The sequence below is a fragment of the Scyliorhinus canicula genome, chromosome 8 (assembly GCF_902713615.1).
Source record: "Scyliorhinus canicula chromosome 8, sScyCan1.1, whole genome shotgun sequence".
NCBI lineage: Eukaryota > Metazoa > Chordata > Chondrichthyes > Carcharhiniformes > Scyliorhinidae > Scyliorhinus > Scyliorhinus canicula.
In genome coordinates this window covers 190,194,954-190,222,932 of record NC_052153.1, presented here as the reverse complement: position 1 = coordinate 190,222,932, position 27,979 = coordinate 190,194,954, and the positions used below count along the sequence as shown (strand labels likewise).

Genomic DNA, 27,979 nt, shown 5'->3' with positions numbered 1-27,979 from the left:
GTTCTTGTTCTCGATACGCCGATATGTCGGAGTTCCTCGTTTTTAAAACGTTCCGCACAACACGATCAACTCGAGGATTAACAAGGCGACAATAAAAGCAACACGCTTAGCATTAAAATCGGAATGCCGTCTAGTTACTTTTTTTGTTTAAAGCATACCTCCTTGCATCAAGGAGAGGCAGACGTTAAGATATGCGGCAGGAGACGTGCAATCAAGCGCTTCTGCAGCAGCGGAGCTGCAGAGTGGAAAATAGTCTCCCGTTAATACACCGGAAAAAATAACTGGAGTCAACGGCAGCAAAAGCTGCTACCCGACACGTTCCCGTCACAATTCTTACTGTGGAGAGATTGGAAACCAGGCAACAAAAAAAGAAAAAAATTAAAAAGGAGAAAAGCAATACTCTACTTTCAAGGTTAATCATTAGAGCTGGCTCCCCCCCCCCCCCCCCCCAGCCTGCCAGCCAATCCCCTTCCACACACTATTATTGCAGAATCCATCTCACAATTCTTTGCATTGGGCTGCCAAGAACCAAGCATTTTTTTTTAAAGTCAGGTTGGAATGGATGAGCTGGGCTTGCAAAGAACTGCAGGAGGGGGACATCCAACGCGAGTGCTCTTGTGGTTGGGGGGTGTCCGTGAAAAGAGCGGCAGTTAACATCTCGGGAAGAAAAGAAACAGAAATTCGGTCTTATAAGTGCCCTGCGTTGACAAGTGTGGTCCTCTGCTGGTCCCGAAGCAGCCCCTAGGAGAGCCTCGGTGTGATTGTGCGGGAGTCTGCGTAGCCACTGTCACTGGAACTACTGCGGAAGCTGTAGTGGTCGTCGATATCACTGGCACTGCCAACACTGTCCAGCTCCCCGGGGACAAACTCCATCCCTTCAATGTCAACATCGACTTCTGCACAAAAACAAAGAAACAAAACAAAAAAAGTGATTGTGTTGGAAGTCAAAGGAGGGCTGACTTGCATTGACATAGAGTTTTTCGCAATCACCGGGTGCGTCAAAGTACTTGACGGCCAATAAGTGTATTCGAATTGCCGTAAAGCAGGAAACAGCAGCAGTTATTTATCGCATAGCAAGCTCCTCCCACAAACAGCAGTGCAATGATGGCCAAGTAATCTATGTTTTGTAACGCAATGTAATGAGCAATGGTGCACTTTCAGCAAACTAGTGCAGACTCAATGGGATGAATGGATACCGTTTGCACTGGAGTTGTAAAAAACAAAAACACCGACGCCAAGTCACACAAGGAAACATTAAGTCGGCTGACCAACGGTGAAGGTTTTAATGACGCATTTTAAAAGGTGCAGGGAGGGTGTTCCAGAGATTGGAGCTAAGGCGCAGGAGACACAGAGGTTAATGGAGGAGTGATTTAAATCCAGGGGAGGGGCAGTTAGAGCCCAGAATTAGGATCAGGCAGCTGTCCTGCGTGGGTTTCCTCCGGGTGCTCCGGTTTCCTCCCACAGTCCAAAGACGGTTAGGTGGATTGGCCGTGATAAATTGCCCTTTGTGACCAAAAAAAAGGTTAGATGGGGTTACTGGGATAGGGTGGAAGTGAGGGCTTAAGTGGGTCGGTGCAGACTCGATAGGCCGAATGGCAGAGGGCGGACTGCAGTTATACCCCCAGGGTTCACTAGTGCCAACATTTCACACAGCTGACCCCTGCCACTCTCACCTTGCTCAGAATCGGAGCGGTCAGTGGAGATTGCTGACCCCAGGCTGTCAGTGCGAAGACGCTCCATCCCCTGCACTGCCAGCTGCTCCAGGCGGCGCCTTAGGTATCGTCGCTCACGCTGAAGCTGCTCCTTCTGGTGAAGGGCCTTCTTGTCTTGTTCTTCTAACTTCTGCGCAAGAGGAAAAAGGAGGATTGAACAACGGCAGAATTGCATTTATATAGCACCTTTCATGACCTCAGGAGATCCCAAAGCATTTTACAATCAATTAAGTACTTGTCACCAATGATAGAATGTCGGGAGCACAGTAGCTAATTTGGCCTGAGGGATAAATATGGACCCAGGACTTAGAGAAGGACTCCCATGCTCTTCTTCCAAATAGTGGCCATGATATATTTTATGTTCCTTCACTGTCGTTGGGACAAAATCCTGGAATTCCCACCCTAACAACATTGTGGGTGTAGCTATGCCACATGGACTGCAGCGGTTCAAGGCGACCACCACCTTCTCAAATGGCAACTAGGGATGGGCAATAAGGTCTGGCCCAGCCAGCGACACCCACATCCTGTACACACAGTTTTGAGACGGTCTCCCCGAGGCAGGCACGGGCTTCAATTTAAAGGCTCCTGCGAAGGTAGCTGGCTCCGACAGTACAGTACCCTCAGTGCTGCACTGGTGCGTCAGCCGGGACTTTGTGCTCGTGTCCTGGAGTAGGACAGGAAACCACAGCCTCTAATGTGACCCTTCTTCGAAATGCAAGGAGGAGGAGGAAGGGTCCTCCGGACTTGAAACGTTAACGGTTTCTCTCGGCACAGATGCTGCCAGGTTTTTCCAGCACGTCCTGTTTTTATTTCAGATCTCCAGCACCTGCTGTATTTCGCTTTTATAAACCTCATGAGCCCGTTCAATTAGATTGTGGCTAATCTCCCCCTCAACTCTATTTGCCCACTGCTGCTCCACATCCCTCGATATCCTTGCTCAATCTAACAATCCCGGAAGCTCCATTTGAAATCCACCTCCCACCCCCACCCCCCTCATTTGCGGAGTCCCCAATTTCTATTCGATTTGAAATAGAATGCTTCCCGACTCACGATACCCACAAGAAGAATGAGAGGTGACCTTATTGAAACGCACAAGATTCTCAGGGGATTTACTTTTTTTATTACTTTATCAGAGTTACAAAGCCAGAGCTCAGAGTGTGGACAGGGCCAAACCCCTAATCCAGCTCCTTGCCTGCTCCAATTCATAGTCGACGCAAGAGAGGCATCCCAGATCCAGGCATTCCACCTGACCTCACGCTCATCCTAGCCAAAAGGTCGAGAAGCGATTCTCGGGGGAATTGACATGGTGGATATTGGGAGAATCGTACCCCTTGTTGGGGGAAATCTAGAACCAAATGAACACAGTTTAAAGACAAAGTCACCCAGACTCGAAACGTTACCGCCCTTCCCTCTCTCGCTCCTCCCTGATGCTGTCAGACCTGCCGAGATTGTGCAGCATTTTCTGTTTGTGTTTCAGATTCCAGCATCCGCAGTCATTGCTTTCATTTAATAAGAGGTTGACTGTTACAGATGGAAAGGAGGCAGAGGAGGAGGAGGAGGATGGCGAGGGGCTGGTTTAGCACAGGGTTGAATCGCTGGCTTTGAAAGCAGACCCAGGCAGGCCAGCAGCACGGTTCAATTCCTGTATCAGCCTCCCTGAACAGGCACCGGAATGTGGCCACTAGGGGCTTTTCACAGTAACTTCATTTGAATCCTACTTGGGACAATAAGCGATTTCCATTTCAACAATGGAGGGGCGGATCATTCAATAATAGACAGATTTTTTTTTTTTTTTTAAACACGCGAGTCAAGGGTTATGGGGAGGAGCAGAAAGGAGAGAGTGAAGAACACGATTAGATCAGTCGTGATCTTTTAACGGCAGAGAAAGCTCAAAGAGGCTCAAAGGCCTATTCCTGCACCCAACTGCCACGTTAATATGTTCCTAACTTCGTTCCGAAGGAACCCAAGGAAGGAGCAGCGCTCCGAAAGCTCGTGTTTGAAACAAACCTGTTGGACTTTAACCTGGTGTTGTAAGACTTCTTACTGTGCTTACCCCAGTCCAACGCCGGCATCTCCACATCATCGTTCCGAAGGACCTTTTAAAGCCTCCCCCACAGGTTTTGGTCCTTCATTTCAACCTCTCGAGGCTGCATTTATTTGGATTGGCTCTTCGAAAGTGTCACCCAACGAGACGGATTCCTCGTAGCTCATTCCCCAGGGCCCTGAAAATCCTTCCCCCTTCCAAGCTCCGATTCAAACTCCCTTTCAGAAGCTACTTCTGGAATCCGACTCGACTGCCCTTTCGGGCAGCCCACCGCACATCATAACAACAACAAATATACAAAACCCAACTCGCCCCTGGTTCTTTCCCTAATGACTTTGGAAATTGCTCCCCTCGTTTAATTTTTAAAAAAACGTAGCCTCCCACAGACGACTGAAAGAGGCGAATGCATCAGACTGCTGATTGAACGGGTCCAAGACAAGAGGTGAACTCTAATCTAACCGTCTCTGAGAAATAGTTCATTTACCTTGATGTGAGTCCTAGCTCGTTTTAACAGACTGAGTGTGGTGTGTCTCGAACTATCTGGTCCGAGCGGCACCAGTTCCTTCAGCTGCTCCAGGTATAACCTCAGCTTGGCTCGCCTGCAGGTGGAAACAGCAGAAGTCAATGCAGGCGTTGCCAAAAACAACTCCCCCACTACCACCATTACCTCCGATATGGGAAGTAAGGCAGAAACCAAATAGGTGCGTGGGCATGCACAGACATACAGGCACAGCGTATGCACCCACACAGGCATGCGTCCTCCTCACTGATTATTACATTTCAGTTTCAAGTCATGAGTAATCTTTAGTGATGTTCTGTGTACCCAGGTCAATAATATATATAAAGGGGCAGCACGGTGGCGCAGTGGTTAGCATTGCTGCCTCACGGCACCGAGGTCCCAGGTTCGATCGCGGCTCTGGGTCACTGTCCGTGTGGAGTTTGCCCATTCTCCCCGTGTCTGCGTGGGTTTCACCCCCACAACCCAAAGATGTAGGTGGATTGGCCACGCTAAATTGCCCCTTAATTGGAAAAAATTAATTGGGTACTCTAATGTATTTTTAAAAATAATATATATCAAAATAGAGACCCCCTCCCCCCTCCTCCAAGTGCTACAATCTCCAGGTTTTTTTTATTAGTTCATGGGACATGGGTCTGCATTTATTGTCCATCCCCAAGTGCCCTCGAGGGGCATGTTGCTGTGGGTCTGGAGTCACATGTAGACCAGACCAGGTAAGGACGGCAGATTTCCTTCCCTAAAAGGACATTAGAGAACCAGACGGGTTTTTACGACACTCGGCAATGGCTTTCATGGTCATCGTTAGACTTTTAATTCCAGATTTTGTTTTTTAAGTTTAATTCAAATGTCACCAGCTGCAGTGGTGGGATTTGAACCTGGGACCCCAGAGCATTACTTTGGGTCTCTGGATTACTAGTCCAGTGGCAGCACCACTACGCCACCGCCTCCCCCATCACATGCGTTGAAGATCAAGGAGGAAACTTGCATCTTGCAACCCAATTAGAATGTTTAAATCGCAGCGACGTCAGGCTGATGGGGGGTCAGGTTTTTCGATGGAAGGAGGCAGTCATACCCGAATAAAGGGCATCCCCTTATGTAGCACCTCTCACAGTCTCTTCAGGAGACTTAACAGCCAATGAAGTACTTCTGCTATGCGAACAGCATTATAATATGTGAAATATTGCAGCCAATTTATACACAGCAAGCTTCCACAAACAGAAAACAGTGATTCTGGTTATTGAATGACAAAGAATAACCAGTGGGATCTTTCACACTCACCTAGTGGGTGGAGGGGGGAGGGGGGGGGGGGGGGGGGGGCAGCCTTATCTATAGGAGAGCACGTCTGACAGTGCAGAACCTTCCCTCAGTACTGCGCTGGGGAGCGTCTACCTGGACTGGCGTGATAATGTCTCGAGTGCAGACTGAGCCTATAACCTCCTAACTCTGGTGGGTGCTAATCACAGACAAGGGGTTGAATCAGTGTTATTTGGGCGTTTGTCTCTAATGCCTTCCTATGCTCTGCACATTGAACAATACAGCACAGGAACAGGCCCTTCGGCCCTCCAAGCCTGTACCGGTCATGATACCGCCCTTGGCCAAAACCCTCAGCCTTGTGTCGTGTCCCTCCATACCCACCCTATGTATTTGTCGACATGCCTCTCGAACGGTGTGAATGTATCGGCTTCCACAACCTTCCCTAGCAGCTCTTCCAGGCACTCGCCACCCTCTGCATGAAAAAAAACCTGCTTTGCCACACGGACCTTAAACCTATGCCCCCCTGGGAAAGATCCACTCTATCCACGCCCTTCATGGATGCCGACCCTCTCTCGCTGTGGTAAGGATTCACATGCGGTATATTCACCCATGAGTCCGCTCTCCAATGTGAACCCCAAGCAGCATGTAATACCCAACTCATCAACCTCACCTCACACCCGACCTCCACTCGATTGTACAATCAGCCATGCTTTAACTGTCACTGGAACTCCCTCCCCAACAGCCTTGCGGATGCTCCTCATTTTTCATTCTTGGGACGTGGGCATCGCTGGCTAGGTCAGCAATTATTGCCCGCCCCTAATGGCCCAAGAGGAGATGCTGGTAGACCACCTTCGGCGCAAGTGTTGGGGGAAGAGGCAATCAGCCAGGGTGTTGATCCCTAACCAGAGGGAGTCCAGCTCAAAAGGGACCAAACTCAACAATAATCTCCTGAATCTGCTACCGCTCAGCAACTGGACTTGCACACTACCCACAGGCAACTTTCAGAGGAGGGGGAGAAACAAAAAAAAAAAAAAAAAGAAGAGGTAAGGATACTTGGTAGAGTTACCACTTGCGCGAGGACATTGCCAAGGATAAAGGCAGACTTTGGATTGGATTTGCTTAGTCACGTGTACCGAGGTACAGTGAAAAGTATTTTTCTGCGAGCAGCTCAACGGATCATTAAGTACATGAAAAGAACAGGAAATAAAATAAAATACATAATAGGGCAACACAAGGTACACAATGTAACTACATAAACACCGGCATCGGGTGAAGAATACAGGGGTGTAGTGTTAACGAGGTCAGCCCATAAGAGGGTCATTTAGGAGTCTGGTGACAGTGGGGAAGAAGCTGTTTTTGAGTCTGTTCGTGCGTGTTCTCAGACTTCTGCATCTCCTGCCCGATGGAAGAGGCTGGAAGAGTGAGTAAGCCGGGTGGGAGGGGTCTTTGATTATGCTGCCCGCTTTCCCCCCGGCAGCGGGAGGTGTAGATGGAGTCAATGAATGGGAGGCAGGTTCGTGAGATGGACTGGGCGGTATTCACAACTCTCTGAAGTTCCTTGCGGCCCTGGGCTGAGCAGTTGCCATACCAGGCTGTGATGCAGCCCGATAGGATGCTTTCTATGGTGCATCTGTAAAAGTTGGTAAGGGTTAATGTGGACCCGAGGGTGCAGAGGGATCGGAAAAGTGCGAGAATCACAAAAGGTTGATATCCAGCTGCAGCAAGCAGTTAGGAAAGCTACTAGAATGTTACTGTTCATTGCCAGGGAACTGATTACAAAAGTAGGCAAGTTGCGCTTCAGGACATTGGTGAGACCACATCTGGAGCAGTGTACACAGTATCGGTCTTAAGGAAAGATGTAAATGTGTTGGAAGCAGTTCAGAGAAGGTTTACTGGAATATGAAGAATAGATGGGCACCTTATGAAGAAAGGCTGGCGAGATTGGGTTTGTATCCAATAGAGTTTAGAAGAGTAAGAGGCGACTTGATCAAAATCTTTTGATCCCGGGGTGTATTGACAGGACGTTTCCTCTCATTGAAGAATCTAGAACGAGGGATCACTGTTTAAAAATACAGAGTCGTTCATGTAAGATGGGATATCAGGAGAGATTTTTTTTTCCCAAGAGGGTTCGGAGTCTCTGCAACCCTCTTCCTCAAAAGGCAGAGTCTTTGAATATTTTTTAGGGCAAAGCCAGATAGATTCTCGAATAATCAGATGAAAGGTTATTGGTAGGCAGGACCGTGGGTTGAAGTTACAATCAGATCAGCCAGGATCATACTCCATAGAATTTACAGTGCAGAAGGAGGCCATTCGGCCCATCGAATCTACACCGGCCCTTGGAAAGAGCACCCTCCACCTCCACCCTGCCCCTGTAATCCCACCTACCCTTTATGGACACTAAGGGCAATTTAGCATGGCCAATCCAGCCAACCTGCACATCTTTGGACTGTGGGAGGAAACCGGAGCACCCGGAGAAAACCCACGCAGACACGGAGAGAACATGCAGACTCCGCATGGACAGTGACCCAAGCCGGAAATCAAACCTGGGACCCTGGAGCTGTGAAGCAGCAGTGCTAACCACTGTGCTACCATGCCGCCTACAAGGTTATTGGTCGGCAGGAATGCGGGGTTGAAGTCACAATCAGATCAGACAGGATCTTACTCCATAGGATCATAGAACCCCTACAGTGCAGAAGGAGGCCATTCTGTCCATCAGGACTGCACCGGCCCTCTGAAAGAGCACCCTATCTTGGTCCATTCCACCCCTGCCATCATAGCAAACCCACCTAACCTGCATGTCTTTGGACTGTGGGAGGAAACCGGAGCACCTGGAGGAAACCCATGAAGACACGGGGACAAAGTGAAAACTCCACACAGACTGTCACCCGAGACTGGAATCGAACCCGAGACCCTGGCACTGTGAGCAGTGCTAACCAACGTGCCACCCTCTATTATTGAATGGCAGAGCAGGCTGGAAGGGTCAAAGTGGTCTATTCCTGCTCCTAATTGGTATGCGCAGTCACTGATGAAACGATGACAAGACGTGAAAACATTAACTCTCTCCACAGATGCTACCTGACCTGCTGAATATTTGAAATGAAAATGGCTTATTGTCACAAGTAGGCTTCAAATGAAGTTACTGTGAAAAGCCTCTAGTCGCCACATTCCGGCGCCTGTTCGGGGAGGCTGGTACGGGAATTGAACCGTGCTGCTGGCCTGCCTGGGTCTGCTTTAAAAGCCAGCGATTTAGCCCTGTGCTAAACCAGCTCTTAGAATACCGGAATATTTCCAGCATTCCTTTTCTTTAAAAAATAAGTTCCATCTTCACTGACAAGTTAGAAAAGACTGCACTGGTCGGGGGAAACAACCTCAGTCACAACGCGAGAGCAAGGAAATGCACAACTGGTGATTCCTTGCAAACAAACGCGTGCTCCAAGAGTGAGAGAAGAGATGGGGGAGGAATAACCTGGCAGGCTGCGTGACTCAGAATTGTGACATTTTAACGCGATAAGAAATCTAGTTAAAAAGATAAGGAGCCAGTCACAAAGCTCACTTCCATCTGAAGCCTGCGGAGGACTAAGCCGACTCAAGGTGACAACAGAAAACATGAGGAGGATGGAAAGCTCATGTTTATCTCTGAAAAGCCACAGCCTGCACTGAACTTTCAGTCAGAGACTGCACGGAACCCTCAATCGCTCTGGAAACAAAAATCAGAAGCAGTTTAAGAAAACAAAGGCAAGATTTTATGTCACACCTCACCCGGTGTCTCGGAAATAACCTTTAATGCTCCACATACAAAACACTTCTTCAAAGTAGTTAATGTTGCATCAGTTAGCACATACAGTGCAGGAGGGGGGCATTCGGCCCATTGAGTCTGCACCGGCCCTCTGACAGAGGCTCCCTACCTCGGCCCACTCCCCCGGAACCCCACCGGACCTGCACATCTTTGGGCTGTGGGAGGAAACACACACAGACGCGGGGAGGGAGGTGCAAACTCCACACTGACAGTGACCCAAGGCTGGAAATGAACCCAGGTCCCTGGCGCTGTGAGGCAGCCGTGCCAACCACTGTGTCGCCCACATGGGACATATCCCAGGAGAATGAGCCAACAGGACTATGCGCCTTTAGTGGAGAGATGAATGTTGGGCAGAAAACTGGGAGCACCCCTCCGAATGCTGGCTCATAGGATCTTTCATTCCACACAACGTGTAATCTAAAAAAGGTAGCAGAGAGCGCGCGAGAGAGACCACACGAGAGAGCGGTACAGCATATTCAAGACCAACCAACAAGTTCAAATTTGTTTCTTGAAATATAAATCAGGTGAAGCGGTATTGCAACTGTGCGGTTAGGGAGTTAAAACGGCCATAAAACTCTGTTGATCTATCGTAAAAGCACATCTGGTTCACTGATGTTACAGAAGGAAATATGCCGCCCTGACCGAGTCTAGCCTACACGGGACTCCAAATCCACAGCAATGTGGTCAAATCCTAACTGCCCTCTGAAATGGCCGAGCAAACCACTCAGTTAATGGACAATTAGTCACGAGCAAGGTCAGCATTTGCTCCAATAGTGTCCGAGTGTTGTCGAAGCTGCACTCATCCAGGCAGGCAGACAGCATTCCGTATTCCTGACTTTGTGCCTTGCAAGGGAGGACAGAATTTGGGGAGTCAGGCCGGTTAGGCAGGACAGAATTCCCAGCCTCTGATCCGCTCTTTTTTTTAAAAAAAGAAATCTCATTCCGGAGATGTGGCTGGGCTAACTATTGGTTCCCCATCCTCAATTGCCTTCGAGAAGTTGATTGTGAATTGCATTAACTGCTGTAGTCCATGTGGTGTAGGTACACCCACCGTGCTGGTGGGGAGAGGTTCCAGGATTTTGACCCAGCGACAGAACGGCGATATATTTCCAAGTCAGGGTGGCGAGTGACTTGGAGGGGAACCTCCAGGTGGTGATCTTCCTAGGTACCTGCTGCCCAAGGAGTTGGAGAGTTCCTGCAGTGAAACATGTAGATGGTACACATGGCTGGTACTGTGGGTCCGTGGTGGAAGGAGTGAATGTTGGTGGGCAGAGTGCCAATCAAGCAGGTTGCTTTGTCCTGGATGGCGTCAAACTTGGAGCTGCATTCATCCAGGCAACGGGAGAATATTCCATCGTTATTATTCTGCACACATGACTTGGCGCCTTGTAGATTGTGGACAGGCTTTGGGAGTCGGCACCACAAGGTTCCCTACCTCTGACCAACTCTTTAAGACACAGTATTTATACGGCTGGTCGAGCTCAGTTTCTGGTCAATGGTAATCACCAGAATGTTGATGCTGGGGGATTCAGCGATGATGATGCCATTGAATGTCAAGGGGAGGCATTCCTCTCACTTATCCGGAGTTCAACTCAGTGCAGAAGAAGGCCATTCAATCCATCGGGTCAGCACCAGCCCTTGGGAAAGAGCGCCCTACTCATGCCCACTCCTCCACCTCGTCCCCGTAAGCCAGCAACCCCACTTAACCTTTTGGACACTAAAGGGGCAACTTAGCACGGCCAATCCAACTAGCCTGTACATCTTTGGGCTGTGGGAGGAAACCGGAGCACCCGGAGGAAACCCACGCAGACCACTCCACGTGGACAGTCACCCAAGGCTGGAATTGAACCCGGGACCCTGGAGCTGTGACGCAGCGGTGCTAACCACTGTGCCGCCCGTGTTTGAACCAAGGCTGCAATGCTGGGTCACCTCGCAGAACTCAAACAGTGAGAAGGTTATTGCTGAGTAAGTACTGCTTGATAGCACTGTTGATAGTCCCTTTCAATAGAGAATAGACTGATGTGGCGATAATTGGCTGGGTTGGATTTGTACATTGCCAAGCATGTACCAGTGTTGCAATTGTACTGGAATAGGTTGGCTAGGGATGACTGGCTCTGGAGCAGAAGCTTTCAATCCTACTGCTGTGATGTTGTGAGGGCATATTGCCTTTGCAGTATCTAGTGCCTGCATAGAACATAGAAGCGCAGTACAGGCCCCTCGGCCCTCGATGTTGTGCCGTCCTGTGAAACCCCTCTAAAGTCCCTCTACACTATTCCCTTATCGTCCATATGCCTATCCAATGACCATTTCAATGTGTTTAGTGTTGGCAGTCATTCCTGGATACCATGTACAGTTAATTGAAATGGCTGAAGACTGGTGATGCTGGAGACCTTCAGTGGCCACAAGTGAAGAGCGGCCTCTTGCAATGGGGGGGGGGGGGGGGGGGGGGGGGGGGGCAGAGAGCACCCCCTACCTGCGGACCAGCATCACAATAAGGGTCAGGCACCCGGCAGAAGAAGCGAAGGGGAGGAGGAAACCTTTCAAAGATGCAATGAGACGTGACGAGCTGGAACGTGCTAACCGAAAAAGGGTGGCAGAGGCAAGATTCAATAACAGGGTGAAAAACTATAGCAAGCACAGGGACAGTGGATGACTAAATGGATTACTCCGCCAGGACAGGCACAATGGCCAAGATTCTAAGAGCGAAATGAAGGAAATTGACTGGGACGGCTGGCGAAGGAAGAACCAATATTATTTTGATTTAACTCCCTCTCAAGGGAACGCATGCTGGGGCTGCCTTGTGATTATATTGCTGGACTAATAAACCAGACACAGCAAACCTCCCCCCCCCAGGTTGCGAATTGAATACAGGTTATAAAAATCTGGTATTCGGTAAAAGTGATCATAAAACTTGTCGATGGTCATCAAAAAAAAAAACCTATCTGGTGCACCAATGTCCTTTAGGGAAGGAAATCTGCCCGCCTTACCCTGTCTGGCCTGCACGTGACTCCAGAACCACAACAGCTTGGTCGACTCTCAAAATGGTCCTCTAAAATGGCTAAACAAGCCTGGGGTCACACAGGACAAAGGCCATTCGGCCCATCGCGTCCATGCTGGTGTTCAGTGGAACAATCCCGTCAGCCACATTCACCCTGCTCTATCCCTGTCACCCTGTTACCACTGCTGCGTCACGGTGCCAGGGACCCGGTCTCGATTCCAGCCTTTTTTTTTTTTTGGCGGGGGGGGGGGGTTAAAACGGCAAAGAGAGATTCCACCTGTGCTGCAAGATTCTTCGGCATCACATTGCAACTGTGCACTAAACAAGACTCAGCACTCCATTCCCAACAGGTTTAGTCTATCTAAAGCTATCTCGGTCACTCACAGAAGCACAGAATGAAACGGGTTCCTCGTCACTAGTGAAGGGCCAGCAAGAATGAGAAAGCAATCTTACAAGGTTGATACAATTCCCATCTGGAAATGTAGGAAGTAACGTTAAACTTAATATCGAACCTTAGCTAGATCACACTTGGAAGCGCTGAGCAGGTTCTGGACTCTTATTATAAAAGTGGTTATAGAGGCAATGGAAAAGGTTCAACAACAAAAAGAAATCTACCGGGATGATACAATAACTGAGAAAGTACAATAACTGAGGGCAGTACGGCGGCTGGCACTACAGTCTCACAGCGTCAAGGGCCAGTTCAATTCCTGTCTGTGTCGAGTTTGCACGTTCTCCCCATGTCAGCTTGGGTTTCCTCCGGGCGCACCAGTTTCCTCCCACAGATGTGCAGGTTAGGTGGATAGGCTGTGATCAATGCGTGGGGTTTTGGGGATAGGGCAGTGTGCGCTTTCGGAGGGTCGGTGCAGACTCGATGGGTCAAATGGCCTCCTTCTGCACTGTTGGGATTCTATGAGCTAAGTCAAAATGGGTCTGGACTCCTCTCTATAGAAAAGAGAAGGCTGAAGGGTAACTTGATCGAGGTCTTTAAGATAACCAGAGGGTTTGATAAGCTTGATGTAGGGAAGATGCTCCCATCTGAAAACAAAGACCAGAATGAGAGGCTATAAATACAATAGTCACTAACAGCTCCAAAGGGGAATTCGGCCCAGACAGGGTTTGGAACGTGGAACCTCCCTACCGCATGTAGCGGTTGAAGAGAACAGTATTTCTTTAAGGGGAAGTGGAGGAAGGAATAAAAGGACATGTTGATGGGGTGAGACGAGGCTGGCGTGGCAGGGGAGAGGTTAGAGTGGCAATGTCACTGGACTAGTAATCCGGGGGGGGGGCGGAAGGCTGGCTAATACGCTGGTGGCACAAGTTCAAATCGCACCACGACAGACAGCTGCTGGAATTCAGATTTAATTAATAACCTGGAATTGAAAAGCTAGTCTTGGTAATGGTCACGATCACTATCATGGGTCGGAAAAACCCATCCGGTTCATTAATGTCCTTTGGGAAGGAAATCTGCCATCCTTACCTGGTCTGGCCTACATGTGACTCCAGACCCACAGTGATGTGGTTCACTCTTACCTGCCCCTCTGAAGTTGTTCTGCAAACCACTCAGTTCAAAGTCAAGTGGACAACAAATGCTGACCTTGCCAGCAACCTGGGGTGTGGGTGGGGGGGTTTGTTAACCCATTCCCCAGATCATATTCAGTGGCACATCGTGCAGGTCCACTGGTCATCCTAGCTGCTGAGTCTAGAACCAGAGGACACAGTCTCAGGTTAAGGGGCAGGCCATTTAGAATGGAGATGATACCGGGTAGCACAAGTGGATAGCACTGTGGCTTCAAAGCGGCAGGATCGATTCTCCGCTGGGTCACTGTCTGTGCGGAGTCTGCACGTTCTCCCCGTGTCTGTGTGGGTTTCCTCCGGGTGCTCCGGTTTCCTCCCACAGTCCAAAGACGTGCAGGCTAGGTGGATTGGCAATGCTAAATTGCCCCGTGTGTCCAAAAGGTTAGGAGGGGTTATTGGGTTACGGGGATTGGGCGGAAGGGAGAACTTGAAGTGGGTCGGTGCAGACTCGATGTGTCGAATAGCCTCCTTCTGCACTGTGTGCTCTATGTCTATGTCGAGAACTTTCCTCACGCAAGTGCTTCAGGACAGAAAGCAATAGATTTCAGGATAATAATCACATCACGGTATATGGATATAGTGGGGAAAAATGGCGCAGTAGGAGTTAATCAGTCCTGGTCAGTTTGAATGGTGCAGTATGCTCGATGGGCTGACTGGCCTACTGTTTACAGAAACCATTGCAAATCTGCCTTTGAATTAACCAATACCAACTCCTTTCCTGCTCCCCCCCCAGAGAGCCCCCTTTCACAGATTGGCCACTCACTCACGGAAATATTGCTACATTTTTGCCGTTCCCCCCCCTTGGTTCTACATATCTGGAGATGTTCCTGACGATCGGCATCATCTAATCCCTTCGGAACTCCCAAGTACAGCAATCATATGGCCATTCGGCCTTCTCTCGGAGTGAACAACACCCAAAACACGGAGGTGGCAGGGTCACCCAATGAGACAAGCTGCCATGTAGCTAGGAACAGCAGAAGCAACCCCAGGATCGGGTGGCTCAAGGTTGCCACTGCATTTCACTGTTAGGCGAGTCCCGCAGTGTGGCATGAAGGTTAAACAGGGGCCAGGTGTGGGGAGGAATCAGTGTTCAGATGGATTTCGGATCGCCTGGCTACCACATCATGGTCCCATTCCCACGCACACCAGGTGAGCAATGATGCTGCTTATATCCGCAACACACGACTATTTCTGAAACTGCCCTCAATTCCACTCCCTGCACTCACTCACTCTCTCTCTGCACACTCACTCACTCTCTGCACACTCACTCACTCTCTCTCTGCACACTCACTCACTCTCTGCACACTCACTCACTCTCTCTCTGCACACTCACTCACTCTCTCTCTCTCTCTCTCTGCACACTCACTCACTCTCACTCTCTGCACACTCACTCACTCTCTCTCTCTGCACACTCACTCACTCTCTCTCTCTGCACACTCACTCACTCTCTCTCTGCACACTCACTCACTCTCTCTCTGCACACTCACTCACTCTCTCTCTGCACACTCACTCACTCTCTCTCTGCACACTCACTCACTCTCTCTCTGCACACTCACTCACTCTCTCTCTGCACACTCACTCACTCTCTCTCTGCACACTCACTCACTCTCTGCACACTCACTCACTCTCTCTCTCTCTGCACACTCACTCACTCTCTCTCTCTGCACACTCACTCACTCTCTCTCTGCACACTCACTCACTCTCTCTCTGCACACTCACTCACTCTCTCTCTGCACACTCACTCACTCTCTCTCTGCACACTCACTCACTCTCTCTCTGCACACTCACTCACTCTCTCTCTGCACACTCTCTCTCTCTCTCTCTCTGCACACTCACTCACTCTCTCTCTGCACACTCACCTGTGCTTCTCCAGCTCATTGTGTGAGGACCTGCAACAAAACAAAGAAAAAAACATGTTAACACCTGGAGATTTAGGAAATTGGCATCCAAATCAGATTATGAGGATTTTATTTTTAAAAGCAGCTAGTTGGCACTATCTGGAATGTGGTGCCTGAAAAGGGCAGTCAAAGCAGATTCAATATTAACTTTCAAAAGAAAACTGAATAATTACAAGATTGGTGTTGGGGGGGGGGGGGGGGGGGGGAGGGGAAGAGAGACAATTACAGAACTAGCAGGAAAGAGCAAGGGGAGTGTGGAACTAACTGGATGGCCAAAAGCCTCTTATTTGCATTGGATGTGGGCATCACTGGCTGGACCAGCAATTTTACTGCTCATCCCCAATTGTCCTCGGGAAGATGGTGGTGAGCTGCCTTCTTCACGTGGTGCAGGTACACCCACAGTGCTGTTAGGGAGGGAAATGATTCTTTGACTCAATTAAATCTTTGGTTTGTATCTAGAACGATACAGCGCAGTACAGGCCCTTCCGCCCTCGATGTTGCACCGACATGGAAAAAACTAAAGGCCATCTAACCTACACTATGCCCTTATCATCCATATGCTTATCCAATAAACTTTTAAATGTCCTCAATGTTGGCGAGTTCACTACTGTTGCAGGTAGGGCATTCCACGGCCTCACCACTCTTTGCGTAAAAAACCCGCCTCTGACCTCTGTCCTATATCTATTACCCCTCAATTTAAGGCTATGTCCCCTCGTGCTAGCCACCTCCATCCGCGGGAGAAGGCTCTCGCTGTCCACCCTATCTAACCCTCTGATCATTTTGTATGCCTCTATTAGGTCACCTCTTAACCTTCTTCTCTAACGAAAAAAACCTCAAGTCCATCAGCCTTTCCTCACAAGATTTTCCCTCCATACCAGGCAACATCCTGGTAAATCTCCTCTGCACCCGTTCCAAAGCTTCCACGTCCTTCCTATAATGAGGCGACCAGAACTGTACGCAATACTCCAAATGCGGCCGTACTAGAGTTTTGTACAACTGCAACATGACCTCATGGCTCCGGAACTCAATCCCTCTACCAATAAAGGCCATCACACCATAGGCCTTCTTCACAACCCTATCAACCTGGGTGGCAACTTTCAGGGATCTATGTACATGGACACCGAGATCCCTCTGCTCATCCACACTACCAACAATTTTACCATTAGCCAAATATTCCTCATTCCTGTTATTCTTTCCAAAGTGAATCACCTCACACTTTTCCACATTAAACTCCATTTGCCACCTCTCAGCCCAGCTCTGCAGCTTATCTATGTCCCTCTGTAACCTGCAACATCCTTCCGCACTGTCTACAACTCCACCGACTTTAGTGTCGTCTGCAAATTTACTCACCCATCCTTCAGCACCCTCCTCTAGGTCATTTATAAAAATGACAAACAGGGCAGCACGGTGGCCTAGTGGTTAGCACAACCGCCTCACGGCGCTGAGGTCTCAGGTTCGATCCCGGCTCTGGGTCACTGTCCGTGTGGAGTTTGCACATTCTCCCCGTGTCTGCGTGGGTTTCGCCCCCACAACCCAAAAATGTGCAGAGTAGGTGGATTGGCCACGCTAAATTGCCCCTTAATTGGAAAAAATAATTGGGTAATCTAAATTTTTTTCAAAAAAATGACAAACAGCAACGGCCCCAGAACAGATCCTTGTGGTACGCCACTCGTAACTGAACTCCATTCTGAACATTTCCCATCAACCACCACTCTCTGTCTTCTTTCAACTAGCCAATTTCTGATCCACATCTCTAAATCACCCTCAATCCCCAGCCTCCGTATTTTCTGCAATAGCCGACCAGTGGGGAACCTTATCAAACGCTTTACTGAAATCCATATACACCACATCAACTGCTCTACCCTCGTCTACCTGTTCAGTCACCTTCTCAAAGAACTCGATAAGGTTTGTGAGGCATGACATACCCTTCACAAAACCATACTGACTATCCCTAATCATATTATTCCTATCAAGATGATTATAAATCGTATCTTTTATAAACCTCTCCAAGACTTTACCCACCACAGACGTTAGGCTCACCGGCCTATAGTTACCGGGGTTATCTCTACTCCCCTTCTTGAACAAAGGGACCACATTTGCTATCCTCCAGTCCTCTGGCACTATTCCTGTAGCCAATGATGACCTAAAAATCAAAGCCAAAGGCTCAGCAATCTCTTCCCTAGCTTCCCAGAGAATCCTAGGATAAATCCCATCAGGCCCCGGGGACTTATCTATTTTCACCTTGTCCAGAATTGCCAACACTTCTTCCCTACGCACCTCAATGCCATCTAGTCTAGTAGCCTGGGTCTCAGCATTCTCCTCCACAATATTATCTTTTTCCTGAGTGAATACTGACGAAAAGTATTCATTTAGTATCTCGCTTATCTCCTCAGTCTCCACACACAACTTTCCCACCACTGTCCTTGACTGGCCCTACTCTTACCCTAGTCATTCTTTTATTCCTGACATACCTATAGAAAGCTTTTGGGTTTTCCTTGATCCTACCTGCCAAAGACTTCTCATGTCCCCTCCTTGCTCGTCTTAGCTCTCTCTTTAGATCCTTCCTCGCTTCCCTGTAACTATCTATACCAGGGGTGGGCAAACTTTTCCGTGCAAGGGCCACATTCAGAAATTCACAATTTTAAAGGGCCGCATAGTATATTAAGTAAAATAATTACTTCACCCGGTTATGATTCTGGGCGCCTCATATAGAACATAGAACTGTACAGCACAGAACAGGCCCTTCGGCCCTCGACGTTGTGCCGAGCAATGATCACCCTACTCAAGTCAACGTATCCACCCTATACCAGTAAGTAACCCAACAGCCCCCCACCCCATTAACCTTAAAAAAAAATAAAAAAATAAAAAATAAAAGCATTTAAAAAAATTTTTTTTTAATGACTTGGTGGGCCGCATAAAGACCTTTGGCGGGCCGCATGCGGCCCTCGGGCCGTAGTTTGCCCACCCCTGATCTATACAATGTAGCTCAGTAAAGCACTGGAGTAAAACAGTAAAGCACCTTCGTCCACCTTGCAATACAAGGAAAGTGAAATAATTTGAAGAAGTAGCAAGTGACCATTGATGCCTGTTATTTCTTAACAATACATCATGGGGTATGGGGATAGGGCGTGGAGTGAAGTGGCACGGAGATAGATGATCAGCCATGATCTAATTGAATAGTGGAGCAGGCTTGATGTGCCAAATGGCCTACTCCGGTTCCCGTGCTTAGCTGGCACAGAGACTTCCGGACCACGTTCTCCATGGCCACAGGGTTAAGGAGCAGGAAACCGGCCAGACCTTAGAACACACAGTGCAGGAGGCCATTCGGCCCATCGGGTCTGCACCAACCCACTCAAGCCCTCACTTCCACCCTATCCCCGTAACCCAATAACCTCTCCTAATCTTTTTGGTCACTAAGGGCAATTTAGCACGGCCAATCCACCTAACCTACCCGTCTTTGGACTGTGGGAGGAAACCGGAGCAAACCCACGTACACACGGGGAGAACGTGCAGACTCCGCGCAGACAGTGACCCAGCGGGGAAATCGAGCCTGGGACCCTGGCGTTGTGAAGCCACAGTGCTAATCACTGTGCTGCCCTCTCATTGTAATCGCTCCAGTGACCCACACAGGAAGAGTGCGAGTGGGCAGGATTAGACTGCGATACAAATAGTTCCCCCACAAAGGACACGCTGCCCAAATCAAACGTTTTCTTTAAAGAAAGAAAAAAAAACACAGGCCCATAACGAGAGGGAGGGGGAGACAGACTATGATTAGTCGGCATGCTCCTGGGCTAGGGAACAAATCAGCCAGGATTCCTACTAGCTGCTATTCCTCAGACTCCTGGGAGCACATTAAGTGAAGGGCACTCCCATTTTTAAAAAAATATTTTTACTCAAACAAACAAATACAGCAAACCCAACGACGTACTGCACCAAAAGTACACCCACCCTCGCCCCCATAGAGAAAACAGAACCTTAATTTTAAAAATGTTCAAAGACAAACCCCCACCGGTAATACGTTCCCTGAAAAAGGAGATGGAGGCTGCCACCTCGAGTGGAACCTACCCACCCACCCACTCATGGTGTACTTGATCTCTTCAAGGTGCAAAAACTCAATCAGGTCCCCTAGCCAAGCCAAGGCCTGAGGCAGCACCAGGGAGACCTCCACCCAATCAGAACTCTCCTCCGGGCTGTTAGCGAGGCGAAGGCTTGGACATCCTCCGCCCCCCCCCCCGTCTGCAGCACCGGCAAGTCCGATATGCAAAAAAAAAAAAATGGCCACCGACAGGCACGGCTCCAGCTGAACGCCCAAAATCCTCCGATATTGTATCAAAAATGGACAACCAGAGAAAACAGCCACCGACAAGTTCAGTCCCAACCCCAAGCCCCCTCCCACATTACAAAAAAACAAGTACAGATGAACTTACTGAACAAACAGCAAACTCCATAGTCCCACAGCACTTTAGTTCACCCCCAGTCCGTGCTTCTTGACACACTCATTTCACAACCTCCGTTGCATCAAACTATTAGCCTCTTCTCCTTGAATGTCACCCAAAGACGAAACCGGTTACACCACACCAAACCTCACGATGCTCTTGTACAGCATGGCCTTATTGAACGCCGTGCGCCTTCTCTGCCCCAACATCTTGGTATATTCTGATGGCCACGGCCGTCCCATCCACAGTCTCGATGGTCCTTTGCCCACCTCAGGACCCACGCCTTAGCCAGCATTCGCCGAAACCCGATTATGATCGCCCGTGCTGGCTTCCCAGATCTTGCCCGCTGCCTCAGCGACCGATGGGCCCAGTCCAACTCAGGAGGGGTGGGGAAAGACCTTTTCTCCCAGGAGCTTTCCAAACATCTTGGGACATGTAGTCTGTTGCGTTCGAGCCCTCCAGGCACTCTGGCAGACCAATGATTCTTAGGTTTTGGCATCTGGAGCTCCAGATCAACCTTGGCCTTTAGCTCCTCGGGCAACAATGCCATTCCTGGCTTCAGGGAGCGATCAGAGCACCCCCACCATCTGCATCGCTGCCCCTTGTACCTCTATCCGCCGATCCATCTTGTCCATGGCCATCCGAATTGGGGCCAAATCTTCCTCCATTGCCTTCTCCAGATCTGCAGCGACCGTCTGAAACGGCTTCTTCAACTCGTCGGTCAAGACACTAGCCAGTCTCAGTCGACAACGGAGGGGCCAACAAAACAGCCACGTTCCCTCCCTGGCTGAGGCTGGAGGAACTTCCAGTCTGACGACTATCCCTTGTCCAACGTCTGCCTATGTTGTATTTACCGGACATTACTCGTACAAGGGTATCTCATTCCAGTAAACTACACCAATTTCCTCCAAACAAAAATCGCCCTTTAACCAAGCGAAAAGGGCCAAAGAGAAAGTAGCCTGACGTAGCCACCGCATGTGCGAGTGCTCACCACATAGCCACCACCGGAAGTCGAGGACTCTCCCTTCCAACAACAGGAATCAGGAGGAGGATCTGCGATTACTGTGCTTCATTCAGGAACTGACTGATGCTCAAGGGGACTCAGTTGGAGAATTTCTCCCCCCCACCCCACAATCCCCCCACCCCCGTAACATAAACCAAAAAAGCTCAACGCTTCTGGCCAATGGCAACTTTGTACAACACCGTGGACATATAAATGGAGTTACACAGTAATGTCAACATTTGAAGGTGAGCCACAGGAGGCATCAGAACAGAGAATCAAGAGCTCAGTCAAAGAGGTAGGTTGTAAGGAGCATCTGAAAGGAGAGAGGCAGAGGGACACCAGAATAGCGGAGCTTGGGGCCGAGGCATCTGAAGGCTGGCCACCAATGGCAGTGATTAAGATTGGGGATGTCCAAGAGGCCAGAATTAGATCAGCACAGACATCACGATGGATGGGTGACACAATAGCACAGTGGTTAGCACTGTTGCTGCACAGCGCCAGGGTCCCAGGTTCAATTCCCGGCTTGGGTCACTGTCTGTGCAGAGTCTGCACGTTCTCCCTGTGTCTGCGTGGGTTTCCTCCAGTAAGTCCAAAAGATGTGCTGTTAGGTCATTTGGACATTGTGAATTCTCCCTCTGTGTACCCGAACAGATGCCGGAATGTGGCGACTAGGGGCTTTTCACAGTAACTTCATTGCAGTGTTAATGTAAGCCTACTTGTGACGCTAATAAAGATTATTCTGGGACTAGAGGAGATTAGTGGTGGAGAGAAGGGAGTCCGCGGAGGAATCTGAAACAAGGATTTAAAAAATAAAAAACTTGTAAAATTGACCTTTGATTAGCCGACTAGTAATTTTTAAAAATGATTCTTTCAGCGGATGTGGGCTTTGCTGCCTAGGCCAGAATTCATTGCCCCCGAGAAGGTGGTGTGCTGCCTTAGAACCATAGAATTGCTACAGTGCAGAAGGAAGCCATTCAGCCCATCAGGACTGCACCGACCCTCTGAAAGAGCACCCAACCTAGGCCCATTCCCCTGCCCCATCCTCGTACCCCCACTTAAACTGCATACCCTAAGGGGCAATCCATCCAACTTACACATCTTTGGATCATGGAAGGAAACCGGAGCACCCGGGAGGAAACCCACGCGGACACAGGGAGACAGTGAAAATGCCACACCGGCAGTCCCAGGAGGATGGAACTGAACCCAGGTCCTTGACACTGTGAGGCAGTAGTGCTAACCGCTGTGCCTTCTTGAACCGCTGCAGTCCATGGGATCTAGGTGCATAGAGTTCCAAGATTTTGGCCCAGCAACTGCCAAGGAACATCGATATATCCCCAAGTCAGGGTGGCAGGTGACCTGGAGGGGAACCCAGTCTGAAACAATCCCAAGAAGGTGTTGACGGTGAGCCAACTGGGAGTTTGCTCGGCCATTTCAGGGAGCAGTTCAGAGCCAACCATATTACAAAGCACACAAGTCTACGGACTAAAGTGCTGGAAAATGGGATTAGAATAGATAGGTGCTTGATGGGCCGGAACAGAAAGGCCTCTTTCTGTGCTGTTAAACCCTTGCGTTGCTCGAACCTAATCATGCGGTGGGCAGCACGGTAGCACAGTGGTTAGCACTGTTGTTTCACAGCTCCAGGGTCCCAGGTTCGATTCCCAGCTTCGGTCATTGTCTGTGCGGAGTCTGCACGTTCTCCCCAGGTCTGCGTGGGTTTCCTCCGGGTGCTCCGGTTTCCTCCCACAGTCCAAAGATGCGCAGGTTAAGTGGATTGACCATGATCAATTGTCCCTTAGTGTCCAAAAGGTTAGGTGGGGTTACGGGGATAGGGTGGAGGATGCTCTTTCCAAGAACCCGATGCAGACTCGATGGGCCGAAAGGCCTCCTGCTGCACTGTAAATTCTACGATTCAAATTCTATGATCAGTGGGTGGAAACACAGTGGGAAGCTTCATCAGTGCTGTAATTTTCTTTGTATGGTTCTTTATTTAAGGTGGTCACGACACACGACTACTGCTGTCATCTGGTGTGATTGCAAAGGGACCACCAGATCCCAGTAACAGAGAGGTCAATCAATGTAGGGATAGGACACGGTAATGACACTGAACAGGTAATCACGAGGATCAGGCTTACACAAGTCAGGCTGGGGCCACAGGTTCGATTCCCACCATGGAGGCTGGTAGGAATCGGGAGCGCAATTAATAAATTCAAACCTGGAGCTGTTAATTGCAGTAAAAACTCATCTGGTTCTTACCTGGTGTGGCCTACACGTGACACCAGGCCCACAGCAATGTGTCTGCCTCTTAACTGCCCTCTGAAATGGCCCAGTAAAGCCACTCAGTTCAGGTACAAGTAGGGATAGGTGACCTTGCCAACAACACCCCCAATCCCATGAAAACAAGGCAACAGTTGCAGCCAGCATTTGGCCTTTTACAATCTGACCGCTGCTTTTTCACCAACCTCGACGGCACCTCTAGGTAGGCCATTCGACTAGAGGAGGAAGCACAGCAATTGGGGGGGGGGGGGGGGGTAAATTGCAGAATGCTAACCACTGACCTGGCCATGATTGCGACATCAGGTAAAGACAGAAGGAAGTAGATCACCCGGGGGGAAAGCACCGCACGAGTTTACAGCTCAACTTTTAAAAGTAAAAGGTCCACAACCCTCATACACAGAATCCCTACTTACTAAATATCTACACATATGGGGTCAAGTTATGGCAACCCCAACCTTTTCACTTGTTGAACAAAACTGCACCGAGTTGCATCAGTCAGCGACAGCACCTAAAGTTGGAGGAAGTCGCGCTTACTCGGGCCTCAATCACACCAGGCAATCCGGTTTCCTTGTTTCCAATAAAAAGCTGACTGGTTGTGGCACGGCGATACAGGGCCGGCTGCTCTGGGCAAGGGTTGACATCGACGCATGAACTTTCCCCTTCCTCCCAGGCCTAACCCACAGCAACAGGGTTACAAATTTCAGAAACACTCAGACTGGAGGGAAATAAACTTGCAGGGCTTTGGGGATAGAGCGAAGGGAGTCATTTGCTCCAGTTTCAGAAAAGGGATCTGATGGGCTGAATGGCTTCCGCCTGTGTGCTACTGGCCCCAGGGATATAAAAAAGTGCGCTTTTTTTGTAAATTATACAAATCGTTTTTAAAAAAATAAATTTTTGAGTACCTAATTCTTTTTTTTTTTCCCAATTTAAGTGACAATTTAGCGTGGCCAATCCACCTAACCTGCACATCTTTGGGTTGTGGGGGCGAAACCCACGCAAACACGGGGAGAATGTGCAAACTCCACACGGACAGTGACCCAGGGCCAGGATCGAACCTGGGACCTCGGCGCCATGAGGCAGCAATGCTAACCACTGTGCCACCGTGCTGCCCTACAAATCGACACAAGTTGACAAATACAGAAAATAAACTGTGGGGCCCCAGCAAGTAAATTAGACGCAGCAGAGTCAACACTGACGGAATGGTTAGTAAAGTTGTTTTAATGTTTTCAAAGAGTTAGCAACCAGAGGACTTCGATTTAAGGCGGTTTGCAAAAGGCGTGAGGAAAATCTTCACACAGGGCAAAGCTCCGAGGACCCGGGTACGAACCCATCACGGCAGATGCAAAAATCTGGAATTAAAGGTCTAATGCTGACCAAGATGGTGCAGCACGGTACCACAGTGGTTAGCACAGTTGCTTCACAGCGCCAGGACCCCAGGCTCGATTCCCCGCTTGGGTCACCGTCTGTGCGGAGTCTGCTTGGGTTTCCTCCGGGTGCTTCGGTTTCCTCCCACAGTCCAAAGACGTGCAGGTTAGGTGAATTGCCCTTAGTATCCAAAAAGGGTAGGAGGAGTTATTGGGTTATGGGGATAGCACGGAAGTGAGGGCTTAAGTGCGTCAGTGCAGACTCGATGGGCCGAATGGCCTCCTTCTGCACTGTATGTTCCAAGTCGAATGTTGCCAAAACCCATCTGGGTTACCAATATCCAGAGGGAAGGAAATCTGCCGTCCTTACCTGGTCTGGCCTACCATATTATCAGAAGGACATGGAAAATGGGTGGCACGGTAGCACCAGAGTGGTTAGCACTGCTGCTTCACAGCACCAGGATTCCAGAGTTTGATTTCCCGCTGGGTCACTGTCTGTGCGGAGCCTGCACGTTCTCCCAGTGTCTGCGTGGGTTTCCTCCGGGTGCTCCGGTTTCCTCCCACAAGTCCCTAAAGACGTGCCGTTAGGTGAATTGGACATTCTGAATTCTCCCTCTGTGTACCCGAACAGGCGCCGGAGTGTGGCAAGTAGGGGATTTTCACAGTAACTTTATTGCAGTGTTAATGTAAGCCTACTTGTGACAATAATAAACATTATTATTATTAAAAGCTTTGGAGAGAGGGCAAAGAAGGTTCACCAGGATGTTGCCTGGTCTCGAGGGCGTTGGCTACGTGGAGAGGTTGAATAAACTAGAATTGTTTTCACTGGAAAGACAGAGGTCTACAAAATTATGAGAGGCAGAGACAGGATGGATAGTCGGAGGTTTCCCCCCCCCCCCCCCCCCCAGGGTGGAAGTGTCAATTACGGGGGGGGGCACAGGTTCAAGGTGAGAGGGGGAAGAGTTTAAGGGGGATGTGCAGGATAGGTTTTTCCACACAGATTGGTGGGTGCCTGGAACACGCTGCCAGAGGATGCGCTGGAAGCAGGCACATTAGCAATATGCAAGAGGAATCTGGATGGAACATGAATAGGGAGAAAATAGAGGCATACGAACCGAGCAAGGGCAGAAGATTGTTTTAAAGTCAGGGCACCATGAAATTAAATTAAATGAAAAATCGCTTATTGTCACAAATAGGCTTCAAATGAAGTTACTGTGAAAAGCCCCTAGTCGCCACATTCCGGCGCCTGTTCGGGGAGGCTGGTACAGGAATTGAATCCGCACTGCTGGCCTGCCTTGGTCTGCTTTAAAAGCCAGCGATTTAGCCCTGTGCTAAACCAGCCCCATCATGATCGGCACAAGCTTGGAGGGCTGCACTGTCCTTTGTTCCTCGTGCACGTGGCTCCAGATGCCACAGAAATGTGGTTGACTCTTCTTTATTTTTTATTAAATGCCACTCAGTTCGAGGGCAATTAGGGATGGGCAACAAAGGCTGGCGATAAAAAATTAGTCTTTCATGGAACGTGGGCGTCACTGACAAGGCCGACCTTATTGCACTTGAACCGAATGGCTTGCGGAACCATTTCAAAGGGAAGTTAAGAGTCAACCACATTGCTGTGAATCTGTAGTCACATGTCGGCCAGACCGGGTAAGGACGGCAGATTTCCTTCCCTAAAGGACGTTAGTGAACCAGATGGGTTTTCACGACAATGGGCAACGGTTATATGGTCAATATTACTAACACAAGCTTTTAATTCCAGATTTTGCTAATTGAATTTAAATCCCACTAGGTGGTGGGACAGAAGTCCCCCAAGAGCATTAGCCGGGACATCTGGATTACTGGTCCATTATAACTCCTACCTGCCCATCAAAATCATCTGGAAGGAAAAAAAGATTGGCAGGGCTACGGGGTGGGGGACTAGGCAAGTTGCTCTTGCAGAGGGCCAGCATAGACACGAGGGGCCAAATAGCCTCCTGTTTCTGTATTCCGCCATGGGATATTGGTGGCCCTGGCAAGGCCAGCATTTTGTTGCCCATCCCGGATTGCCTTTCAACCAAGAAGCTATTAATAGGCAAAAAAAAAAAAAACCAGGAGAAGGAGCAGGCCACTCTGCCCCTCCAGCTGGCTCTGCAGGCAAGAGTAGGACATTTCCTCCTCCTCTTCGCCCCCCCCCACCAAACCCAACCCACCAAAGAGGCCTTCGTGAGCCAGCCCGCCGTTTGTAACAACCGAATCCCAGAAACATAACGGCAAAGGGAGACGGCCACTTGGCCCATTGTGTCTGCACTGGCTCTCCGGGGACGAGCAACTCCCGTGATGGTGGTTGTGGTCGCTGCGGCGGCTGTCACCGTTTTGGGTGATTCTCTGAAAAATGGAAGTAATCGAATTGGTGAGCCTCAAAACGCCCATGGCTGCCACAACAGGAGCTTGTTACTGATGTCCATAGCAGCAGGTATAAATGCCTGTACACATCAACATGGGGGCACAGCGGAGACAGAGAGAGTGACAAAAACAATCTGAGGCACCGACCGGGGGGGGGGGGGGGGGGGGGGGGATAATGTGAAACGGGGGGGGGGGGGGGCAATGTGAAACGGGGGGGGCAATGTGAAACGGGGGGGGGCAATGTGAAACGGGGGGGGGGGGGGGCAATGTGAAACGGGGGGGGGGGGGGGGGGGCAATGTGAAACAGGGGGGGGGCAATGTGAAACAGGGGGGGGAGAGATAATGTGAAACAGGGGGAGAGATAATGTGAAGGGGGGGGAGATAATGTGATGGGGGGGGGAGATAATGTGATGGGGGGGGGAGATAATGTGAAGGGGTGGGGGAGAGATAATGTGAAGGGGTGGGGGAGAGATAATGTGAAGGGGTGGGGGAGAGATAATGTGAAGGGGTGGGGGAGAGATAATGTGAAGGGGTGGGGGAGGAGATAATGTGAAGGGGGGGGAGGAGAGATAATGTGAAGGGGGGGGGGAGGAGAGATAATGTGATGGGGGGGGGAGGAGAGATAATGTGATGGGGGGGGGAGGAGAGATAATGTGATGGGGGGGGGGAGAGATAATGTGATGGGGGGGGGAGAGATAATGTGAAGGGGGGGGGAGAGATAATGTG

The 27,979-nt window shown here is 49.7% G+C and overlaps 1 protein-coding gene across 1 annotated transcript; it reads right to left on the bottom strand.

Annotated features, from left to right (window-relative positions):
- Positions 1-535: 535 nt before the first annotated feature.
- LOC119970755 (max dimerization protein 4-like) lies at positions 536-15,826 on the bottom strand. Its single transcript, XM_038805893.1, has 4 exons — positions 15,756-15,826; positions 4,241-4,355; positions 1,674-1,842; positions 536-896 (listed from the first exon to the last, which is right to left on the bottom strand). Exons 1-4 carry the CDS (start codon positions 15,809-15,811, stop codon positions 742-744), a joined length of 495 nt encoding a protein of 164 aa, XP_038661821.1. The 5' UTR covers positions 15,812-15,826; the 3' UTR covers positions 536-741.
- Positions 15,827-27,979: the final 12,153 nt, after the last annotated feature.

Coding starts and splice junctions, on each gene's coding strand:
- LOC119970755 (XM_038805893.1), bottom strand. CDS start 15,811: ATGTTTTTTTCTTTGTTTTGTTGCAGGTCCTCACACAATGAGCTGGAG. Junction 4,356..15,755: donor AATGAGCTGGAGAAGCACAG/GTGAGTGTGCAG, acceptor TTCCACCTGCAG/GCGAGCCAAGCTGAGGTTAT. Junction 897..1,673: donor CCGCTCCGATTCTGAGCAAG/GTGAGAGTGGCA, acceptor GTTTTTGTGCAG/AAGTCGATGTTGACATTGAA.